Source organism: Oncorhynchus masou, chromosome 14, assembly GCF_036934945.1.
Source record: "Oncorhynchus masou masou isolate Uvic2021 chromosome 14, UVic_Omas_1.1, whole genome shotgun sequence".
Classification (NCBI taxonomy): Eukaryota; Metazoa; Chordata; class Actinopteri; order Salmoniformes; family Salmonidae; genus Oncorhynchus; species Oncorhynchus masou.
The window spans coordinates 28623219-28643867 of record NC_088225.1 but is presented as its reverse complement, the minus strand read 5'-3'; the positions used below and the strand labels follow the sequence as shown (position 1 = coordinate 28643867).

At 42.5% G+C, this 20649-nt stretch overlaps 1 protein-coding gene across 1 annotated transcript in view; it reads right to left on the bottom strand.

The window, feature by feature from the left end:
• LOC135554692 (E3 ubiquitin-protein ligase rnf213-alpha-like) overlaps positions 1 to 20649 on the bottom strand; it is a 68783-nt gene that overhangs the window by 46200 nt on the left and 1934 nt on the right. Inside the window, 18 exon segments of the mRNA XM_064987115.1 lie at positions 251 to 870; positions 1046 to 1198; positions 1474 to 1647; positions 2747 to 2930; positions 4578 to 4700; positions 4800 to 4898; positions 5013 to 5180; positions 8918 to 9095; positions 9191 to 9246; positions 10440 to 10632; positions 11379 to 11588; positions 11865 to 12124; positions 12718 to 13007; positions 13226 to 13428; positions 13617 to 13787; positions 15604 to 15797; positions 16969 to 17826; positions 18131 to 18291. Of these exon segments, the coding sequence (XP_064843187.1) occupies positions 251 to 870; positions 1046 to 1198; positions 1474 to 1647; positions 2747 to 2930; positions 4578 to 4700; positions 4800 to 4898; positions 5013 to 5180; positions 8918 to 9095; positions 9191 to 9246; positions 10440 to 10632; positions 11379 to 11588; positions 11865 to 12124; positions 12718 to 13007; positions 13226 to 13428; positions 13617 to 13787; positions 15604 to 15797; positions 16969 to 17826; positions 18131 to 18291 (4295 nt within the window).

Here is a 20649-nt window from a genome sequence, read left to right as displayed (position 1 = left end):
CTGACATTTTCAGCAATGGTGGCCAGGACAGTGGTGGCTAGAAAGCTGATACAATGTTGCCTAGTGGCAAAAGCAAACTTGCTAACATTTTCTATGTTTGAGCGGTAGCTTAGTACAGTTGGTTGGCTAGAATACGTTTATTACCAAGGTAACTAGCAAGCTAGCAACGTCAGTGAATGTGCACAAAACAAGATGACATTTGTTTTAAACCTGTGATAAATAAATGAAATGGCAATTCACACCAACTCACAACTTCTAGCAGTGTCTGCAGGACTTGGAAGTTGCCTTGAAGGTTGAGCGTCTGCTTGACCAACATGATGACCTGAGCAGACTCCACAGCCAGGTGAAGCTCGTGGTACTGCTCAATCTGGTGCACCCTTCTCTGGATCCACTGTTTGTTATCCGACTTGTCGTTTCTGCACATGATGTCCAAGTCCTGCGCCAGCTCTTCGTACTTGCCCCTGTAGGCCTTGAAGAGAGTATCGACCTCTTCGAGCCGAAGGCTGCCGTTCTTCAGGCATTTGTAGATCTTATCGTACTTCGCGTAGCAAGGAAGAAAAATATCGCTGTGTATCTCGACTGGTCCTACAAAGTAGTCAACCGATTCCTCAGGGTCATAGTCTTCATCACATGCATCTCTTCTGGCAAGGTCTCGGGCCTGTTTCTCCCAGCACAACTTGAAGATGTAGCTGTCTTTAAATATGTGCAGAACCTCTGCCATCTCTCTCACGTCGTCCTCAAGTTCGAAGAAGGTGACTACACCGGCCGTTGGAGAAGAGAGTTGATCAAATGGATGGACCTCCATGAATTGGTCAAGGGTCATTGCTTCGATGTTGGTCTGTAGTCTTGCTTCCAAGCCTTCAAATTGAACTGCAACAGAGGGAAAAGCATGAAAACGATTAGGACCACTGATCAGACTGGCCAAATGCAACCTTCCCTGGAAAGATTTTACTTTAACTCACACATTTGAATTCTCACAAACACAGACCTGCTTAGCAGCTTTTTGTGGACCTTTGACTGAGTACACACACACAAACACACCTACCTACGACATGTTCCTGTAGTTTGCGGCTCATGGTAAGCAGGACTTCCACCAGCTCCTTCTCATGGTAGACAGCTTTCACCTCCTCCTGCCTACACATTAGCAGCCTTTTCATGGGGGCGCTGTCCTTGTAGCGCTCATTCTCCGAAAGACAGTCTGCATTTAGATCAAAAACACACATTTCATAAGCAAACAGCACTAAGACTAATAAAAGAAGACAGCCTTTATCAACATTATGAAATCCTTTCATTTGAACAAAGAACTCGGGTTGCAAAATTATGGAAATGTTCCAAAAGTTGTATTCTTTTTTTTGTTTTGTTTTAATCCCGGTTGAGGAATTCTCAGAGGAAAGAATCTTCCAACCAGGATTTCTGAAAAAGATGAACATGGAATGGACATTTTCCACCCTAAAAAACACAACCTTTCATTACCTATTTTCAGCAGCTCTGTGAAAGTATCCCTCTTCTCCAAGACGGAGTTGAGCAGTTTGATCCGGATGTTTCCGTGGACCAGCTGGTTGGAGATGGCAGTGAAGGACGAGATAGCTATGGCCATCCTGTCCCTGGCTTCTTCAGAGAGCTGCTCAATCAGCTTTTCATCTGCACCTAAAACCACATATGATTTACATTACAATAAAAAGCAGCTGGATACTGAAACAAGATGGGTTAAATGCTTGAGACAGTTACAGGACTCTCAATTTGAAACCAGAAAAGTCTCATTGAGATCACAAAAACTATTAAACACCACATACAATTGAACTCCAAAAACATCACCAAGGCTGGGACACAGTGATGGCCAAAGACGGCCAGAAGAGAGTCTTTCGGGACCATACGGCAGCCAAAATCATCAAGAAATCAGACCATACACTAAAACAGGTAAATAGGCTGATTAAAGAAGAGTAAATATACTGATTAAAGAACAGTAAATATACTGATGGAAGAACAGTAAATAGACTGATGGAAGAACAGTAAATAGACTGATGGAAGAACAGTAAATTGACTGATGGAGAACAGTAAATAGACTGATGGAAGAACAGTAAATAGACTGATGGAAGAACAGTAAATAGACTGATGGAAGAACAGTAAATTGACTGATGGAAGAACAGTAAATAGACTGATGGAAGAACAGTAAATAGACTGATGGAAGAACAGTAAATAGACTGATGGAAGAACAGTAAATAGACTGATGGAAGAACAGTAAATAGACTGATGGAAGAACAGTAAATAGACTGATGGAAGAACAGTAAATAGACTGATGGAAGAACAGTAAATAGACTGATGGAACAACAGTAAATAGACTGATGGAAGAACAGTAAATAGACTGATGGAAGAACTAAATAGACTGGGAAGAACAGTAAATAGACTGATGGAAGAAGAGTAAATAGACTGATTAAAGAACAGGAAGAACAGTAAATAGAACTGATGATGGAAGAACAGTAAATGACTGATGGAAATAAATAGACTGATGGAAGAACAGTAAATAGACTGATGGAACAACAGTAAATAGACTGATGGAAGAACAGTAAATAGACTGATGGAACAACAGTAAATAGACTGATGGAAGAACAGTAAATAGACTGATGGAAGAACAGTAAATAGACTGATGGAAGAACAGTAAATAGACTGATGGAACAACAGTAAATAGACTGATGGAACAACAGTAAATAGACTGATGGAAGAACAGTAAATAGACTGATGGAAGTACCGTGTAGCTGGAAGATGTTCTTGGCGGCTGTCCAGGAGAGCAGGTGTTGAAAGACCACGTCGTCGTCTTCGTGGTAATTACCACGCTCATCTCTCGGCCAGGACTTCTGGATGATGGTTGAGATGAGTTTGCCAAACTTCCAGTTGATCTTCAACCGGTCAAAGAGTTTACCCTCGGACTTGCTCTGTGTGAAAGAAAAAAAACATTTAAGAGATTGAGATTTGTACAGGATGTGAATTACTAAAATAAGAGATTAGGTTTATGTCTTAGCCAACTTCTTCATCAAGGTTCATTTTCCATTTCATTCAGAAGCGGTTGAGTTTAATATGGGCTCATACCTGTTTATAAAAGATAAAAAGTTTGGACACACCTACTCATTCATTTTTCTTACATTGTAAAATAATGGTGAAGACATCAAAACTGGATATGGAATCATGTAGTAACCAAAAAAGTGTTAAACAAATCAAAATATATTTTAAAGTAGAAATTCTTCAAAGTAGCCACCCTTTGCCTTGATGACAGCTTTGCATACTCTTGACATTCTCACAACCAGCTTCTCCTGGAATGCTTTTCCAACAGTCTTGAAGGAGTTCCCACATATGCTGAGCACTTCTTGGCTTCTTTTCCTTCACTCTGCGGTCCAACTCATCCTAAACCATCTCAATAGGGTTGAGATCGGGTGATTGTGGAGGCCAGGTCATCTGATACAGCACTCCATCACTCTCCTTGGTCAAATAGCCCTTACACAACCTGGGGGTGTGTTTTGGGTCATTGTCCTGTTGAAAAACAAATGATCGCTGCAGAATGCTGTGGTAGCCATGCTGGTTAAGTGTGCCTTGAATTCTAAATAAATCACAGACAGTGTCACCAGCAAAGCACCCCCACATCTCCGCCTCCATGCTCATGGTGGTAACCACACATGCGGAGATCATCCAATCACCTACTCTGTGTCTCACAAAGACACGGTGGTTGGAACCAAAAATCTCACATTTGGACTCATCAGACCGAAGGACAGATTTCCACCAGTCGAATGTCCATTGCTCGTGTTTCTTGGCCCAAGCAAGTCTCTTCTTCTTACTGGTGTCCTTTAGTAGTGGTTTCTTTGCAGCAATTTGATCATGAAACCCTGATTCACACAGTCTCCTCTGAACAGTTGATGTTGACATGTGTCTGTTACTTGAACTCTGTGAAGCATTTATTTGGGCAATCAGAGGTGCAGTTAACTGTAATGAACTTATCCTCTGCAGCAGAGGTAACTCTGGGTCTTCCTTTCCTGTGGCGGTCCTCATGAGAGCCAGTTTCATCATAGCACTTGATGGTTTTCCGGATTGACTGACCTTCATGTCTTAAAGTAATGATGGACTGTCATTTCTCTTTGCTTATTTGAGCAGTTCTTGTCAAATATGGACTTGGTATTTGACCAAATAGGGCTATCTTCTATATACCCCCCCTACCTTGTCACAACACAACTGTTTGGCTCAAACGCATTAAGGAAAGAAATTCCACAAATTAACTTTTATCAAGGCACACCTGTTAATTAAAATGCATTCCAGGTGACTATCTCATGAAGCTGGTTGAGAGAATGCCAAGAGTGTGCAAAGCTGTCATCAAGGCAAAAGGGTTGCTACTTTGAAGAATCCCCAAAATATTTTGATTTGTTTGACACGTTTTTGGTTACTACATGATTTCATGTGTTATTTCATAGTTTTGATGTCTTCAGTATTATTCTACAATGTAGAAAATAGTGCAAATAAAGAAAGAGTTTTGTCCAAACTTGACTGGTACTGTATATTGAATCTGTATTTAAGTAAAGTGTAACCAGTCTACTTACCTGACACAGTGAGGTGACAGCTTCTAGGGCACATTTCTCGATACTCTTGGCTACGTGAGGGTGAGATTCATTCAGGACCTCAATCTTGGAACAGTAGATCTCTATCTGATCCAGAGGAGACTCCTAGAAGTGCAGAAGAGTGCAGAAAAGGTATTTCAGTCATTTCACCAATAGATATTTCAGTCTGGTCTCAATTCTACTGTATGTGTGGAAGTTTCATACCTGTTTCAATTTGCCCTCCAAGTCCCTAGTGAACGTTTGTCTCCATTCTTTTGTGAAATTGTCATTGGCGAACTTGAGAGAGATTATGTTGTTCCACATCTGGCAAATAAAAAAATAGCATTGTCAGAAAAAACAAAAACAATATAGAACTACACATGAAAAAATAATAATCAAGGTCATGATTTGCACAACAAAAATGATTCATTTTCTCACCTCTATCTCTGTGGTGACATTTACACTGAGGTACAAGGTGGTCACACCCCTGGCCAGCAACCGGTCTCTGAAGGTTGTGCCGATCCAGGATCTGACGATCACCATCGCCTCGGATAGCAGATCCAGCTCCTTGGCATGCATATGCTCTCTTTCCACGTCCTTAGTTGCCTTGAAAGGAATGATAAGTTATTTCCATCCTTTTTCGGAAATGTCTCAACCATAGAAATACAACTACTAGAATGGACAAAGACCCTCAAACCACAGCAATTTGACTGGAACACTCATGGGTACACTCAATATGGCCACCGGTCCACCCATGACAGAAAATTGACTTTAATAGGTATGTCCGTTTGAGCAAAATATTTTTCTATGGTCTGAACTCGTCAGCTGTACCTGCACCAAAACTCTGGTATTTCTCCTTTTAGAGCTTAGTCTCCATCTTCTTTTTAAATAGTGAACCAACATGTTTTGAAACTATTATTTCCCCGACTTGATCAAAACTTTTTTCATTTTTCTCATGCTCTCTCTTATCGCTCTGCAGCAGACATATAGTGAGCAATATGTTTGTAACATAGAATCACAATAAAGAATCATGATTTTTTAAACATTTTTATTTCACCTTTATTTAACCAGGTAGGCTAGTTGAGAACAAGTTCTCATTTGCAACTGCGACCTGGCCAAGATAAAGCATAGCAGTGTGAACAGACAACACAGAGTTACACATGGAGTAAACAATTAACAAGTCAATAACACAGTAGAAAAAAAGAGAGTCTATATACATTGTGTGCAAAAGGCATGAGGAGGTAGGCGAATAATTACAATTTTGCAGATTAACACTGGAATGATAAATGATCAGATGGTCATGTACAGGTAGAGATATTGGTGTGCAAAAGAGCAGAAAAGTAAATAAATAAAAACAGTACGGGGAAGAGGTAGGTAAAATTGGGTGGGCTATTTACCGATAGACTATGTACAGCTGCAGCGATCGGTTAGCTGCTCAGATAGCAGATGTTTGAAGTTGGTGAGGGAGATAAAAGTCTCCAACTTCAGCGATTTTTGCAATTTGTTCCAGTCATTGGCAGCAGAGAACTGGAAGGAAAAGCGGCCAAAGGAGGTGTTGGCTTTAGGGATGATCAGTGAGATACACCTGCTGGAGCGCGTGCTACGGGTGGGTGTTGCCATCGTGACCAGTGAACTGAGATAAGGCGGAGCTTTACCAAGCATGGAGTTGTAGATGACCTGGAGCCAGTGGGTCTGGCGACGAATATGTAGCAAGGGCCAGCCGACTAGAGCATACAGGTCGCAGTAGTGGGTGGTATAAGGTGCTTTAGTAACAAAACGGATGGCACTGTGATAAACTGCATCCAGTTTGCTGAGTAGAGTGTTGGAAGCTATTTTGTAGATGACGTCGCCGAAGTCGAGGATCGGTAGGATAGTCAGTTTTACTAGGGTAAGTTTGGCGGCGTGAGTGAAGGAGGCTTTGTTGCGGAATAGAAAGCCGACTCTAGATTTGATTTTAGATTGGAGATGTTTGATATGAATCTGGAAGGAGAGTTTACAGTCTAGCCAGACACCTAGGTACTTACAGATGTCCACATATTCTAGGTCGGAACCATCCAGGGTGGTGATGCTCGTCGGGCGTGCGGTTGCAGGCAGCGAACGGTTGAAAAGCATGCATTTGGTTTTACTAGCATTTAAGAGCAGTTGGAGGCCACGGAAGAAGTGTTGTATGGCGTTGAAGCTCGTTTGGAGGTTAGATAGCACAGTGTCCAAGGACGGGCCGGAAGTATACAGAATGTTGTCGTCTGCGTAGAGGTGGATCAGGGAATCGCCCGCAGCAAGAGCAACATCATTGATATATACAGAGAAAAGAGTCGGCCCGAGAATTAAACCCTGTGGCACCCCCATGAGACTGCTAGAGGACCGGACAGCATGCCCTCCGATTTGACACACTGATCTCTGTCTGCAAAGTAGTTGGTGAACCAGGCAAGGCAGTCATCAGAAAAACCGAGGCTACTGAGTCTGCCGATAAGAATATGGTGATTGACAGAGTCGAAAGCCTTGGCAAGGTCGATGAAGACGGCTGCACAGTACTGTCTTTTATCGACGGCGGTTATGATATCGTTTAGTACCTTGAGCGTGGCTGAGGTGCACCCGTGACCGGCTCGGAAACCAGATTGCACAGCGGAGAAGGTACAGTGGGATTCGAGATGGTCAGTGACCTGTTTGTTGACTTGGCTTTCGAAGACCTTAGATAGGCAGGGCAGGATGGATATAGGTCTGTAACAGTTTGGGTCCAGGGTGTCTCCCCCTTTGAAGAGGGGGATGACTGCGGCAGCTTTCTAATCCTTGGGGATCTCAGACGATATGAAATAGAGGTTGAACATGCTGGTAATAGGGGTTGCAACAATGGCGGTGGATAGTTTCAGAAATAGAGGGACCAGATTGTCAAGACCAGCTGATTTGTACGGGTCCAGGTTTGCAGCTCTTTCAGAACATCTGCTATCTGGATTTGGGTAAAGAAGAACCTGGAGAGGCTTGGGTGAGTAGCCAGGAGGAAGGCATGGCCAGCCGTTGAGAAATGCTTGTTGAAGTTTTCGATAATCATGGATTTATCGGTGGTGACCGTGTTACCGAGCCTCAGTGCAGTGGGCAGCTGGGAGGAGGTGCTCTTGTTCTCCATGGACTTCACAGTGTCCCAGAACTTTTTCGAGTTAGAGCTACAGGATGCAAATTTCTGCCTGAAGAAGCTGGCCTTTGCTTTCCTGACTGACTGCGTGTATTGGTTCCTGACTTCCCTGAACAGTTGCATATCGCGAGGACTATTCGATGCTATTGCAGTCCGCCACAGGATGCTTTTATGCTGGTCGAGGGCAGTCAGGTCTGGAGTGAACCAAGGGCTATATCTGTTCTTAGTTCTGCATTTTTTTGAACGGAGCATGCTTATCTAAAATGGTGGGGAAGTTACTTTTAAAGAATGACCAGGCATCCTCAACTGACGGGATGAGGTCAATATTCTTCACGGATACCCGGGCCAGGTCGATTAGAAAGGCCTGCTTGTTTTAGAGAACGTTTGACAGTGATGAGGGGTGGTCGTTTGACTGCGGATCCGTAGCGGATGCAGGCAATGAGGCAGTGATCGCTGAGATCCTGGTTGAAGACAGCGGAGGTGTATTTGGAGGGCCAGTTGGTCAGGATGACGTCTATGAGGGTGCCCATGTTTACAGATTTAGGGTTGTACCTGGTGGGTTCCTTGATGATTTGTGTGAGATTGAGGGCATCTAGCTTAGATTGTAGGACTGCCGGGGTGTTAAGCATATCCCAGTTTAGGTCACCTAACAGAACAAACTCTGAAGCTAGATGGGGGGCAATCAAATCACAAATGGTGTCCAGAGCTGGGAGCTGAGGGGGGTCGGTAGCAGGCGGCAACAGTGAGAGACTTATTTCTGGAGAGAGTAATTTTTAAAATTAGTAGTTCGAACTGTTTAAGTATGGACCTGGAAAGTATGACATTACTTTGCAGGCTATCTCTGCAGTAGACTGCAACTCCTCCCCTTTGGCAGTTCTATCTTGACGGAAAATGTTATAGTTGGGTATGGAAATCTCAGAATTTTTGGTGGCCTTCCTGAGCCAGGATTCAGACACGGCAAGGACATCAGGGTTAGCAGAGTGTGCATATAGAATCCCAATACATATCGTATCGGCACCTATGTATTATGATAATATAGTATTTTCCCTGAAATAGAAGATAGTGGTCAGATTCAAAGATGTCTTTCTCAATGTATTTTCTGTTTAATAAATAACCTTGTTATCTAGAGTCAGTACAAACATGCTGTTGGCCAAACGCTTATCTTGGGCAAAGTCTAAATGAGTCATCAGACATTTTCTACTTGAACTCCACATACCTGTGACTCAAAGGCCCGGGCAAACTCAGATATTGAGACAACCATGTTCATGCATGCCACAGGGATGTCTGTGAAGTTCTGCGTGTAGGTTGAAGTGGATCGGACTCCTTTGCAGATCTTCTCAAAAAGCTTCACTGCAGTTGCCAAGCACTCTCTGCCATACGCCTCACTAAAACAACTGCAACCACAAAAAACAGTGGATGTTGTACAATAACTATCATCAAAGATCAAAAGGAATCGAGTCAACCAAATTAGTTACAGTAAGTCAATCACCTGTATTTCTCCTCGATTAGATTGCTTTGAATATGTGAGAGAGTGTCCGACACACACTGCAGGGCAGAAAAAAAACACATTGTTAAAAAACACGTTGATTTGAAACTTTCAATGCTCTATAATACTTTTAAACACATTATGGGTTTATTGGATAGAGATCGAGGAGAGAGTATGCTGAAAAAGCTGTGGGCCGGATTCAAACCCATGCTGCAGGAGTATATGATATGTACTCCTATATATACACTCCTGTGTTCTGGAGGCAGCGGCTAAGACCGCTGAACTACCATAGCCCACTCCTACAGGGTATTACTTCTTCAACTAGTTAGAAAAACAACTGATTGGATTTATCTATATAGCACACGTACCAGTAGCTCAATGGGCTTTACATACTGTGCCTTAAGAAAGTATTCACACCCGACTTGACCTTTTCCACGTTTTGTTGTGTTACAGCCTGAATTTAAATTAGGATTACATTCAGATTGTCACTGGCCTAAACAGAATACCCCATAATATCAAAGTGGAATGATGTTTTTCAAATGTTTCACTAATTAATTAAAAATACAAAGCTGAAATATATTGAGTCAATAAGTACAACCTTTGTGTTACGGCAAGCCTAAATAAATTAGAGTAATAATTTGCTTAACAAGACACATAACCAATCAGTTGAAATAATCAGCTGAAATGGAATGGAGGTAAGCATCCTAGATTAAAAACTTGTTCAGTCTACTTTCCACCAGACACTGGTAGATGAATTCACCTTTCAGCAGGACAACAACCTAAAACACAAGGCCAAATCTACACTGGAGTTGCTTACCAAGAAGACAGTGAATGTTCCGGAGTGGCCAAGTTACAGTTTTGACTTAAATCTACTTTAAAATCAATGGCAAGACCAGAAAATGGTCGTCTAACAATGATCAACAACACATTTGACAGAGCTTGAAGAGATTTGAAAAGAATAAATGGGCAAATGTTGCACAATCCAGGTGTGAAAAACTCCCAGAAAGACTCACAGTTGTAATTGCTGCCAAATGTGATTCTAACATGTATTGACTCTTGGGGTTTAATACTCTAATATATTTTTATATTTTTTTTTTTACAAAATGTTAGAATATTTTGTGTAGATCGTTAACAAGTAAAGTATATCCATTTTAATCCCACTTTGCAACACAACAAAATGTGGAGTAAATCAAGGGATGTGAATACTTTCTGTAGGCAATGTAGTCAGGGGGGAAACTAGTGTCCAGCTCACCTGCTTGTTGCTGTAGGTGACATCTTGAGGGGCCCTCAGAGTGAAGACTTGGAGCAGGTCCAGCAGTTCCACGTTGATGAGTATGCTGCATTCCACCAAGTCCTCTATGGTCATCAGACACATCCAGGACCGAGACACTAGTCTGTCCACCTCAACCAGATGGCCATTGTTTTTCATGAGATTCAACATCGCTCTAAAAAAAAAAGGAGTGAAAAAATATGGGATATCATCAATAAAAAATAAAAATGATATGCAGAGCCTTCAGAAAGTATTCAGACCCCTTCACTAGTTCCACATTTTGTTACATTACAACTTTATTAAAAAAATAATTAAATGTAAAAATATAAAACTCAGCAATCAACACACAATAACCCATAATGACAAAGCGAAAACAGGTTTAGAATGTTTTTTTACAAATGTATTAAAAATAAAAAAATCCTGTTTCTGTTGATCATCCTTGAGATGTTTCTATAACTCACACCCTTCGTCAGAGCTTTTGCAAAAAAATTAACATTTGCACCCTTATGTAGACCTAGCCCCACCCACATCCGTTCCACAAATCGAATGGGGTTGGAGGCAAAGGAAAAGTGCTACCAAATACATCAATATGCATTTGTACATTTGAAAATATTCTAAAAACCTGTTTTCGCTTTGCCATTATGGGGTATTGTGTGTAGATTGCTGAGGATTTTTAAAAACATTTTATCAATGTAACGTAACAAAATGTGGAAAAAGTGAAGGGGTCTGAATACTTACCCAACGGCAATATGTATAATATATATATATCATTTTTAGGAATTTCTACAGGGTATTTAATTTCTTTGTTTGTTTACCAAAAAAGGAACAGGACATAATTCCGAAAGGCCAAACCTTTATCGTAATCTATTGAGACAATAAGAATGACTTTCTAATACCACAGGGAGAATAGAAGTACCGTACCTCCTGTCCTGGCTGTTGCGTGTCATGTAGTCTGCTTTGAGGCCTTGGAGGCCCGCCCAGGACTGCTCGTACTTGGGGGTGACTGTGGTAGATAAGGGTTTGAACGGTTTGGAGGATCCCTTGAGGAGGTGGAGCAGGGGGAGCACCAAAATCCACCGGGGCCCTTCAGTCTTCACACTGTTGATCAGAGCCACCAACATGTCTGGCAAGCTAGTGCAGAGAAAAATACAACAGGTTGATTTTCAGGTTGGTTTTCACACAAAAATAAATATATCAGCATTAACTCATCCGTCAACTCATCCACTAAATCAGCATCAACTCATCCACTAACAAGCACTTTGTTAGAAACTGTTTTGAGAAGATGTGTATAAAATATATTACTCAGTTTGACTAATGCAAATGATTACATCTTGTATAAAAATAAACAATAATCATAATGTCTGCAATAGGCAAAAAATAAGCAGAAATCCTGACGCCAAAACCCACTTTTTGAGACCGGAGACGTCTTGGGCGAAGTCGGTCCAGTACTGCAGAAAGGAGTCTTTGGGCAGCTTGGGCAAGCACAGGGCACTGCAGAGCCGGGTGGACTCTCCGTGGTCCAGCTTGAGGCCGAACTGCTTCCACACGTACAGCATGACCACAGCTGCCCTCATGGGGTCCTGGATGAAGCAGCTCTTCCCCTCACCCTCCTTCTGCAGCTGAGGAACAACGTTATCCAGCATGAACTGCTTCAGCAGCTTCCTGACCTTGGGGAGGCAGAACAAACAGTGAATGTTAACAGATTTGTTTTGGGGACGGTTGCACACTGCAACTCAACACTCATCCATTTGCTTTTCCCTTCCACATACAAAAGGAACGTACAATAAGACAACCAAATGAAAAATACATGTGAAAAAACAACATCAATCATTATAGAAATGATCATTCCCACACACAATATTACCTCTATACATTTACAACATTGTGCAGCGTCCGCACGTTTATTGGGCAGAGTTAAAATCATATGAGCGGGTGTCATCTTTTCTACAAGTCAAGCAAATAGACACAGTGAAATGCTTGCTCTCATTCCACTTCTAACAGCAACAAAATAACTGGGACAAATCAGAAGAGGGGAGGCTGGGCAGGAGACAGCAAAACAAGCAAAGGCCAAACAGCTAGGGGGCGGGGGGTAACATCCGTGCATGCATTAGCATTCAGGTAGGTGGGGGTGGGGGTACGTGTAGGCCAGGGTGAAGCAGTGGGTCTTTAGGCAGCACTGGAAGATGGAGAGGGTTTCGGAGTTTCGGATAGGTGGAAGGAGAGAGCTCCGGAGCCGTGTGACATTAACAATTTCACTTACATCTTTTTCGTCGTAGTCTAAGGAGTACCATTTCTTATGTGTCTCCTCATAGACAAACGGGTTCCCGTAGATCTGGTAAAACTGATTCAGCTGATTGAGGAAACTCTTGAAGTTAATGTCAGTCCAGCTCCTGAGGAGGTCAAATATACTCTCCAGCATAACTTTCCCTGCAATTTCTCGGCCTTCGATGACACTTTTCCTTTGTTCCGGCCATAAAGCGTCTTTTAGCCGCTTGAGCACGTTCTTGGATGGCTCCACACAGATGATGTCATCATACTGATGCCAGTCCCCTGAAACCAAACAAAATCATTGCTTAATATATTTGCGTACATTTCAAACAATTTCCTCACATGTAAGACAGTGTGAGCAAAATAGACGAGCAATACCAAATAGATGTATGACAAAAATCAACAAGGTTTTGTACTTACATGAAGAAAATGGAACATTTTAAAATCAGTGACTTACAATAAAGAACTGCTATAGAAGTTGTTATAGCAACTGCACCCACCTTCTTCATTAAGCAGATGGGATTTGACAAAAAGACATCTGTTGGTGGTGGGGTAGTTAGAATCCAGTTTGTATATGTACTCATACTCGTACTTTTGCTTTTTAAGCTTGTAGACGAGGTACTTGTATGGTATGGACACAGTTGCATTAGATTTGCTTGTGATCAAGCTCCCTTCGACTAGGAACCCATGCTCTCCAAGATCCCTGTAGGAGGTAATGCATTGGTTTATCCTCTGTTACACAACATAAACATTTAACCCCCACCACGAGTCGGTTGTTTTCTATGTGAGATAGATGGGAACAACGTTGAACATTATAAGCAGGTTCCTATTGAATAAATATTCAACATATTTGACTAAACTGACGGCTGATACATGTCAATAAAAACCTACTTAGACACAGTGAGCTCAACGGAATCGGTTTTCCAGTTCCCAATGTTCCCCCCAGCCCTGATGAAGATGCGGTCCTCGTCCGGGTTCAGCTTGAAATCCTTCGAGAGGACAGCGTGGAAATAGATTGTGAGTCTCTCACTTGCAGAGACCTGTTTTTTCCCTGGAGGAATCCTGAAATTGGACCAAACAAAATGATACAGAGTATAATCATGAGTATTGTATTAGCCAAGTAGCGGTGTGCGTGATCGGTACTGATAAAAGGGATTTCAAATGTGCTGATCCATGGTCGAATGTGTAACACTCCCGGGCACAAGCACCTCCTCCACCGGAGACTGGGGTTCCATCCCCATCTCCACCCTTCCTCATACAGGGCCTTCAGAAAGTATTCACACCCCTTTACCTTTTACACATTTGGTTGTGTTACAGCCCAAATTTAAAATGGATTCAATTGAGATTATGTCACTGATCCACGCACACACACACACACACACACACACACACACACACACACACACACACACACACACACACACACACACACACACACACACACACACACACACACACACACACACACACACACACACACACACACACACACACACACACACACACACACACACAATGTCAAAGTGGAATTTTGTTTGTAGAAAACAATAAAAAATGTAAAGCTGAAATGTCTTGAGTCAGTAAGTATTCAAACCTTTTGTTATGGAAAGCCTAATTAAATCCAGGAGTAAAAAATATGCTTAAATTGCATGTACTCATTCCATGTTCAATAATAGTGGTGATCATGATTTCTGTACCACACAAATGAGTACTGAATTTCAAACACAGATTCAACCACAAAGACTTGGGAGGTTTTTCAATGAACAGTGGTGGAAGCATGTTATGGGTATGCTTGTCATCGGCAAGTACTAGGGAGTTTTTTGGGATAAAAAGAAACAGAAGGCCTCCCGGGTGGCGCAGTGGTCCAAGGCACTGCATCGCAGTGCTAGCTGTGACACCAGAGACTCTGCGTTTGAGCCAAGGCTCTGTCGCAGCCGACCGCGACCAGGAGGTCCATGGGTCCTTGGGTTGTGTTTCGGAGGACATGGCTCTCGACCTTCGCTCTCCCGAGTCCGTATGGGAGTTGCAGCGATGAGACAAGACTGTAACTATTACCAATTGGATACCATGTAATTGGGGTGAAAAAAAGGGGAATAACATTATATTTTTTTAAAGGAACAGAATACAGCTATAAGTACAGGCAAAATCCTAGAGGAAAATCTTTCAGAGACAAATTCACCTTTCAGCAAGACAATAACCTAAAACACAAGGCCAAATATACACTGGGAGTTGCTTACCAAGACGCCATTGAATGTTCCTGAGTGACATTGTTACAGTTCGCTTAAATCATCTTTAAAATGTATGGCAAGCCTTGAAAATGGCTGTCTAGCAAGTAACGATCAACTCGACAGAGCTTGACAAGTGAAATGCTCTTAGAGACTTACCCAAAAAGATTCACAGCTGAAATCGCCACCAACAGCGCTTCTACAAAGTATTAACTTAGGAGTGTGAATAATTATGTAAATGAAATATTTCTGTATTTACTTTTCAATCAATTTGCAAAAATTCTAAAAACATTATTACGTCATTATGGGGTATTGTTTGTAGATTGTTGAGACAAATACATGTATTTAAACCATTTTGAATTCAGGCTGGAAGACAACAACATGTAGAATAAGTCAAGGAGTATGAATACTTACTTTGCTTCTGTACCTGTAGTTAGAGTGGATTTCCTCTCTCAGAAACGTGTTTGGAAATAAACACAACATTGTGTACACAGACAACAGTGGATAGTAGCGCTGTGCGAGTCTGTGGGTGTTTTTGAAAGTGCTTTTGTGCACCTATAGATGTTGATCAATACAAGAAAAGTGTGCCTTTTAGGTTCTTCGTGTTATAATTGTGTGATTTCTGTTATGAACAACACAAGACTTGTAAATACCTTTTTGGCGGTGGAACATCCTGACCCTTGGTTTCAGAGTCGTCGCTTTTGTTGTCTTTCTGTTTCTCTTTCTTGACGCCTGGGCTCTGTGGTGTAGGGGAGGAGGCATCTCCCCCCCCACGGGAAGGCTTCTGCTGGACCTCCATGTTCTCCACCTTCATCTGTGGGTCCACACTGGAGCCTCTGCTCTCCACCTGGCATGAGGGGAAACAGACAGTTTGAGGATCAGTCTGCTCTCCACCTGGCCAGAGGTCAACCAAGGTGCTCTTTGAAGAGACGGTCTCTCAGTACCTTGGTTGACCTCCCTTCACCCTACACCTAGGGGGAAAAAACAGAACACCTTACTACCTTACTCATCTTTCTCGTGTGAATACTGGAACTTATATTTTCTTACTAGCACAGATTTCACTGATACCTGCTTTTATGAGGAAGGTTTCACTTGAAATGACTCTGATATGTGCTTGTTATACCAATCTTAATTGAATGTGCTGATTGTAAGTCAAATGTTAAAATGTAAATAGTGTGTTTGAGGGGATGAGTTTCAGCAGGGTGAAGCACAGAATATAATTACTCAAGACTAAAATGAAAGGTGATTTGTAGATCAGTGGTTCTGCGTAGTCTGACGACAATGTAGTTGATTTCAAACACACACCAAGTCAGGGAAGGAAACAAGCTCCCCCCCACACCCTTAGACAAAACAAACTACATCAGCCATAATAACCTAGTCTAAGCAGTATTTTTGACAAATCGAGTTAATTAGCACACATGGTGGCAAATGTTGCCATAATACAGGTTTATAATACGGGCTATATTAAGTTAGGGTTATCTTATGGAAATAAATACTAGCCCGTATCATAGCAAAATAAATCTATTCGATTGAAAAAGAAAACCTGCTTCTCCTGAGTGGCGCAGCGGTCTAAGGCACTGCATCGCAGACCCAGGTTCATATTCCGGGCTGCGCCACAACCAGCCGTGGCCTGGAGTCCCATAGGACGGCGCACAATTGGCCCAGTGTACAAAACATTAGGAATACCTTATATTGTGCCCTTAGAACAGCCTCAATTTGTCAGCATGGACTCTACAAGGTGTTAAAATGTCCAGCAGCATTGCAGTTCTTGACACATTCAAAACCGATGCGCCTGGCACCTACTACTATACCCAAAGGCACTTCAATATTTTGTCTTGCCCATTCACCCTCTGAACGGCACACATACACACTCCATGTCTCAAGGCTTGAAGTGGATTTAACAAGTGAAGTCAATAAGGGATCCTAGCTTTCACATGGATTCACCTGGTCAGTCTATGTCATGGAAAGAGCATGTTTTGTACCCTCAGTGTATTTGTAGTGTCAAGCAGCTACATTACCTCTGATTTCTTCTGAGTGCCAAACACCATCTTATTACCAGCGGTGGTTTGCTTCGAATCCTGGTTCTGCTGATCATCTGTCCCTTTCTGTTTGTCTTGTCTGGTCTGGTTCTGCTTAGCATTCTGGTTCACGTTCGCATTCTGGTTCAGGTTCGTCTGCTTTGAGTTGGCCACGTCTTTCTTGTTCTTAGTGCTCTTTACGTCAGCATCCTTTGGAGCTTTCTTGTCAGCGGTCTTTGAGTCAGCATCCTTTGGAGCTTTCTTGTCAGCGGTCTTTGAGTCAGCATCCTTTGGAGCTTTCTGGTCAGCGGTCTTTGCGTCAGCATCCTTTGGAGCTTTCTGGTCAGTGGTCTTCGCCGATACCACTGAGGCTGACTGAAGAGGGGGGATGGTGATGGTGGTGGATTTGCCAGCCGAGTCGTTGAGAGAGGCAGGAGTGTCATTCGGAGCCGACTTGGAGGTCTGTTTTGTAGGTGACTGAGATCGGTCTTTCTCTTCACTGCGCTGTTGATCTTTCCCTTCGGCAGAATGGCTCTCTGCGCTGGCCTCAGGCTGTGACGAGGTAGTGCTTGGAGGATCTTTATTGTCAGACATGTTCTCAGATGGACTGATTGTACTGGGTGCTGCTGATGATGCACTGGCTGGTTTCTCCACTAAGGCAGACGTGTCATGAAGTGAGTTGGGTGTCTCGTCCATGGCGCTGGCATCGCTGTCAGAGGACTCTGCAACGTCCTGTTTCCTGCTATTCCCATGGCTGTCCATAAGGGAGATGTCAGACAGGTCAGAGGTCAGCTGGTCAGAGTCCAATGACGCAGGGCCGCCGTCCTTCTTCTTCTTGGTCCTCTTCCTCTTTTTTCTCTGTTTGAGCCAAAGGTTGAAAAAAAAGAGAACAAACCTTAGTATATCCACTCTTCCGTCAATCAACATTACTTACATTTTGTGTCTTATTAGGATTCCTATTAGCTGTTGCAGGAGCAGCAGCTACTCTTCCTGGGGGCCTACAAGCTAGGTGATCAGTTTCTATACCTGGACAGTATTATTGACACAGTTTAGTGATAAAACAACATCTTCAGATAAAAATATTTTCAAACACAGAATCAATTTTAAAAATCAGAAATTAGAACGAGGAAGTTCTCAAAAACATGTTGGTTTTAATATCCACCTTTTTCTTAGGGTTGCTGTTGGGCTCTTCATTGGGCCGCTTCGGAGAAGTGTTAGTTTCCCGGTTATTCAGGGTTGACACATCACTCTCCATTTCAGTCTTCTCATTCACACTCTCCAGTGATGGATCTAATGGCTTAGGTGAACTTCCAGAAGTGTTGTCTGCATTTGAAAAAAAAAAAATCATCAGTTGCATTAGTGCTTGTGAATTACATTGTCAACCTGATCAGAATTCCCTCAGTTGTCTGGTGTAGGCCAATGTTCACTCAAAACATTTGGCACTGAGCAAATTTCAGGTCTAGTGAGCACAAACTTGAACATTGGTGCGCGTTTACTGTGAACACTGAGGCTTTACTGCTTTAAGTTACAGTTAGCAATTGAGAAAAATGCATCCCATAACATTTTAACATGGAAATAGCTGTTCTATCATTCAGACTACAGAAGCAGCAAATGTGTGGTGTTCAATGTAGGCCTACATTCCATGAGACTGAAAAAAAAACATGCAGGGCTTAACATTAACCTGTTTATCCACTTGTCCTTCAGACAAGGAGGTGCCTGAAAATGTTGTGTTGTTTGATGCAAGAAACCACTTTCCAAAATAAAACTCATTATTATTCCCATGCCATTTATTACAGAGAATCAGACAAAATATGCTACACTCTGCCTACTTAGCTTATTCAAGACCATTTCAAAATACAACACTGCCCCTTTAAGACATAAAAAAATGATCTTTACATGACTTGATTTTCAAAGATGGCTAGAAATGCACTTGTAGGAAGCAACCACTCCCCATTGTTGACTAGAAATTAGCTACAACTGGGCTAATAACTCACTAACTAGAAAAGAATATGAACAAATGTGCACAGGTGGCTACATGCAGCTCTCGCTTTGATTTCAAAACAACCATATCTACTCAAGATAGCGGATGTTGTCCAGTTCTAGGTGAATTGCACAGATCCATATGTCAATGGCTATTTGCATTTAGGCCTACTACAGAGCTGATTGGTTATGACACACTGGTCTGTGTAGAGTAAGAGCCTAAGTTCTGCATGTCAATGCAATCAAATCCTTCTCCAATGTGCACTGCCTAAAAGAAAATCTCTCGCACTAACTCTTGCACAGTTCATTTTGTTTCGGTATGTTACATTGAAAGTGTCTAATATAGTGTTGATTTGAGCACAAGTCCCACAGCAGTGACACGTTGATAGTGTTAACTAAAGAGGGAAACTCTTTAGAAAGCTGAGTGACGTTCAATCTCACGCTTCTCTGTGCGCTGGTATTTCATCTGCATGGCAGTAAGAGGGGAGCTGCACACAGCTTAGAAGGAACATTGGTGTAGGCTATTGGGGCTCCCGAGTGGCGCAGAGGTCTAAGGCACTGCATCTCAGTGCTAGAGGCGTCACTACAGACACCCTGGTTCGAATGCAGGCTGTATCACATCCGGCCGTGATTGGGAATCCCATAGGGCAGCGCACAATTGGCCCAGCTTCGTCCGGGTTTGGCCAGTGTAGGCTGTCATTGTAAATAACAATGTGTAATTGTATTTATTTAACTAAGCAAGTCAGTTAATAACAGGCTGACCACACCGCTTGTTGCAAAATAAATGTAGAAATCTATATTATTAAATTATTGTGCGCGCGCTAACAAGCGTCTGCGTTGCCAAGGGCTAACAGGCTGACAACATCGCTCGTGTCGTGTCCGCAAGCGTTGCAAAATAAATGTAGAAATCTATATTATTCAATTATTGCACCCACACTACTCGCGCACACCAATGAGTGTCAGCATTGCCAAGGGCTAAAACAGAAGTTAGTTCTATTTCTGACGCAGATCGCACTGCAAGTCCTGCCTCTCCCATCTCCTCATTGGTTTATAGAAGCAGGTACACATTTGCCATCTCCTCATTGGTAATACCCTCGGTAATACCCACGTGGGTGACTGAAGACGAACGAGGTCAGTAGAGGTAATGCACCTAATTTATGAAAGTTGCCAATCGCAATATAAAGTCAAGTGAAGAAAAAGCCTGGAAGGAGGAGGGATGACTAGAAACGATTCAGTTGACCGTTTTGTGTGTGGATTAATTGGCGAAGGAGAGGACCTTGTGCATTTCAGGTAAAATAACAACCCAATGTTTATATCCCAGGACAAATTAGCTAGCTAAATTGCCATTAATGTTTAATGCTTTTCAACCTGTCCCCAAATTAATATAGTTGGTTCAGAGTTTGTTTTGATATTTTAACCTGCATGTCGTGATCGCGTTTGGTGTGGGGGGACAAAATCAATTTATACAAGATGGCAGCCGGTTTGGCTGCCATCTTGCAAATATAAATTCTTATTAACAATGACGGCCTACCCCGGCCAAACCCAAATGATGCTGGGTCAATTGTGCGAAGCCCTATGGGACTCCCAATCACAGCCGGATGTGATACGGCTTGGAGTCAAACCAGGGACTGTAGTGACACCTCTTGCACCAGGTTGTCTGTAGTGACGCCTAAAGCACTGAGATACAGTTCCTTAGACCAC